Genomic DNA, 3925 nt, shown 5'->3' with positions numbered 1-3925 from the left:
GGGGCGGCGATGACTCCACGCTTCTTCAGGTGGTGGATGGCCAGGGGTGCGGCGTGCACGGAGTGGACGACGGGGGCGGCGTGGACCACGGGGACGGTCCTGACGATGGGAGCAGCGTGGACGACGGGCACAGCCTTAACGACGGGTGCAGAGTGGCTCTGCACGATGCTGGAGTGGGACACGGCCACGGGGGCAGCGTGCACGGCGTGGACCACGGGCACGGAGTGCACCACGGGGGCGATCACTCCCGGCTTGGCGGCAGCCACAGCCACGATGGCGAAGAATGCGACCTGCAAGCAGGGTACAAGATGTTATAAGGAAAGGGCGCTCAGTTCACAATATTCGAATTTAACATTTGATGCAACTCAAACTAGAGTGGAGAGCGCGTTTTTTAAGGTTCTCGGGTCACTAAGACAAATTTCACTGTTCGCCGTAATGATGCATTTGTCGATGATATCCAAAGCCGCTTATTGGCTGATCACTGCACTTTTCTTTCGCACTTTACACTGTATCACTGGCGCACTTGAACACTCGCGGCACTGCTCGCACTCACCAGCTTGAACATGGTGGCTTGGGTTAGCTTCTGCTGAGCTGACTTGAGAGAGGGGAAGAGAGGATGTGATGCTGTGTCCTGGCAGACACTGGCTTTTATACGAACGGGCGGGTGCAGGCCGGCCGGCCAGACGGAGGCCGAGGACCTCTCGGCGGCCTTCAGGACGGCGCCGGAGACGCGCAGGAGGGGGGAAATGCGTAGCCAGGGGGGAGGGGACATTGCAGGCGGGCAGTGTGGACTCGGGACGGCGAGGGGTGCATTGTTTTCATGGGCGAATTAGAGGTCCAGTAAATGACTGAACGATAGCGAGCCTAATACTCCAGCACGCTAAAAACAGGTTAGCAGGATGCATGATAGGTAGTAAAATTAGCTGTAGCAACTAACTTTTTCGCCATTCTTCGTACTGACCAGCCACTACGGGCAGCCGCCTACCTTAGCCGCGAGAGCTAGAAAGTTAGCTGGTCGAGCTAATATTAATACCTATCTCGAATCCAGCTAATACATTAGCTTTCTCAGCTAATCCTTTTTTTTTTTTTTTTGCTAGAGTAACCAAAACCAAAACGTTTTCCCCCTCTTGCCTTGTTTGTTTTTACCCGCGGTACTTCAAAAAGAATTCGGAAAGATGGAAGTAAACGAACGGCATCAATATTTAGTGTTGCACGTCGTAAAAGATTTTGAGTGCGGGTGTGGTATTACCAAATATTTTTTCTAATATTTGTTACCATATCAATCGAACTGCGGCAAAGGAATTGTTTGTTCTGGAAGGAACGCAAGGATGGGTCTACTGGTCCAGGCGAGAGGTGATCTGGTGGAGCAAGGATGCTGCCTTTGCTGCAACCGGTGATCGTACGTGAGTGTCTAGCGACCAAGAACTTGGCCACCATTCCATCGTGATGTGCAGACGGTACACTTGCCCTAGAAAATCAGGTTATGGCAGCGCTGTGATTTTCTTTTTTCTGGGTGGTTTTACTCGGATTCAGCCCACTAGCACGCACCGTCAGAAACAGCTCTATTTTTGAACGTGTCGCTCAATAACATGAGTAGTTTTTATCAGATTGCACCCCTTGCGTGAAAACTTGTTGTCATGATAACTCTTGTAAACCTTGGTTTTGAAAGATAAGTAAAAAAGCATGTGCAGTGCAGTGTTAGTTCGAATCAAAAAATGATACCTCTGAATTGAGCTAACGCAACTTTTGAATCATAAAAAGACGCTTAAAATTATACTTACATAAAATAATATAGTCCCACTATTCTACCTCATAGTCAGAAGAATTTTAAGGTTTTATCAGTAAATAGGTACTAACCCTGTCAACTTCGATATTATTACAAATATTTGAAGTGTTCAGCTGTCAAGGAAGCAACTGTAAGTGCAAAAGTGATCGTCGAGGAAGTACGTTTTAGATTTATTCTGCGAATTGGGACAATGGTGCCTGCGAGAAGGGTAGGCTAATCCGCAGCAGACGCATGCACTGCAAGGCAAGATGTTGCCTATACATCAGGCGCTAAGAGAGCTTTGAGAGCGAACTGGGTAGTTTCGTAAGGATGGTTTAGGGACGCACTTTCTAGGCGATCCCCAACCCTGGGGCGGGTACTAGCAGGTGTTCACCTAGAAATTTGAGTGCTTACGTAATTATTCGACACGGTGTTAAACACTCGTAAGGGCACACCAGGTATGGAACAATATGTACAAAACAAACTCCTAGAGACACTACGGAAAACCACTGTGGTTTTCCTGTAGTTGTCCGTAGTGCCCACGGAACAACCCGGAGGTTTCCGGACTGTGTCCACATGTCTGCCCCGTGGCTGGAGGGTGTCTGGGCGCCGCTCCTGATGGCCCTGATGCTCCCCGAACCCACCGCGACGCCCCGCGCGTTTTACACTGGAAACTCAAGTGTGTGAATGTCACACACTTGCAGGTGTGTGAACACCCAAAAATTCCCACGTTTATCCCTCTAAGAGTACGAATAAACATTCACACACCTGCAAGTGTGCGACATTCACACACTTGCGTTTCCAGTGTACTTATCATGCTCTGCAAATTACGCTCCGTAGAACTAGATGTCAGTTTTAACTGCGAGACTTAATCTGCCAGCTCAAACTGTGAGACTGCCTCGAAGATATCGCAGTTTAAAGTGACATACTGATCAGTCTCGCAGTTTAAACTGGCAGACTGGACAGTCTCTCATTTCAAACTTACATCTTGTTCTACAGTTCGATTATGCAGAGTTGGCAAAAGGGTGCAGTACTACAGAAAATAATACAGGGAATGTCCGAGGTTTTTCAAAGTCAATCACAGAAAAGGCACGGACCGTCCAGGTTATTATTTATTCGGACTTTTTCTGTACACACTAAATTGTTGTGAACTTTTTTGATACTCAGCGTAATCTTCACATGCACTGCAAAATGCTTGCAAAGAATAGGTTTCGCAGGAAGAGCAGAAAAACACTTGAGATATCAGTAGTGCCAAGCGGAAAAATAGGAGTCCAATGATGTATACTCTAGGATTGAAGTTCATGACCGAAGTTCACGCACATTTTTATTTGATGCTCGTGAACTTCAATCGGAGTTCGTACAAGTTTGGCCAAATTTCAATGTAATTTGACTCTCTTAGTGCCTTACTGCGGTCAGTGGGGCACCGAGCCACTGATATGATGTTCATTTTTACGGGCATGTGCTGTGAGTTTGATGGCCTTTACAGCCTGTTCGATGGTCTCGACTACATCTCGCGGAACGCGTCAGCCTTCAAAGCCAGTGGCGACAGAGGTGTCCGTATTATCTCTTTCCGTCGCGCGTATAGGCCATTCGCTCTGAGCTAATTCGACCATCTTGGCAGCGTGTCAACTGGCGATGTGATGTCTCGTTTCTTTTTTGTTTTGTTTTTTATTCTCTACACCAAAGGAAGTGGGGTGGCTGGGCATCTTATAGTCGTCTTCCGACTTCCGAACGCTATGAGACTAGCGATTTAAGATCTGGAATTTGGTATAAATCCCAAATGAGCTCGTCCTTGTCCCTGCCACGAATTCACGTATTTAAATTCAGTCGTGCAGCGTCTTGATCAAGAAGATCTTCAAATATTTGTATTTCAGTCTTGAGCCTTGTGAAAAGATTTGCCCCTTTTAACGCATGTTATTTATCTCGTTGTTTATTCATTTTTCAAATTATTGCCTGCCGTAGCGGTCCAAGTATATAGTCAGTCGGCGCCAGAGTTGCACAGGCTCTGCCTCGGCCGGGCTGCACTCGATGTCGTGTCGCTCATCTTTCTCTCTCGACGCGCCGTGCAGATCACTTTCTTTCTTATTACCGTGTGGAGAGACGCCTGGCCGGAGCGACCGGTACGGCCCGTCTCGTCCCGCCGAGCTACCCCCCCCCCCC

The 3925-nt window shown here is 48.1% G+C and overlaps 2 protein-coding genes across 3 annotated transcripts in view; one reads left to right on the top strand and one right to left on the bottom strand.

The window, feature by feature from the left end:
- Nucleotides 1-654, bottom strand: part of LOC113207660 (A-kinase anchor protein 14-like) — a 1234-nt gene extending 580 nt beyond the window's left edge. The window contains exons 1-2 of the mRNA XM_052270229.1: nucleotides 554-654; nucleotides 60-290 (exon numbers count right to left, since the gene is read on the bottom strand). Of these exons, the coding sequence (XP_052126189.1) occupies nucleotides 60-290; nucleotides 554-565 (243 nt within the window). The 5' untranslated portion in view covers nucleotides 566-654. The remainder of the gene's footprint in view (nucleotides 1-59; nucleotides 291-553) is intronic.
- The window catches only part of LOC113207669 (feline leukemia virus subgroup C receptor-related protein 2), a 100921-nt gene that overhangs the window by 71831 nt on the left and 25165 nt on the right, over nucleotides 1-3925 (top strand). The window lies entirely within an intron of this gene.

Source organism: Frankliniella occidentalis, unplaced genomic scaffold (assembly GCF_000697945.3).
Source record: "Frankliniella occidentalis isolate FOCC.00 unplaced genomic scaffold, Focc_3.1 Scaffold114, whole genome shotgun sequence".
Taxonomy (NCBI): Eukaryota; Metazoa; Arthropoda; class Insecta; order Thysanoptera; family Thripidae; genus Frankliniella; species Frankliniella occidentalis.
This window is presented reverse-complemented; position numbering and strand designations above follow the sequence as displayed.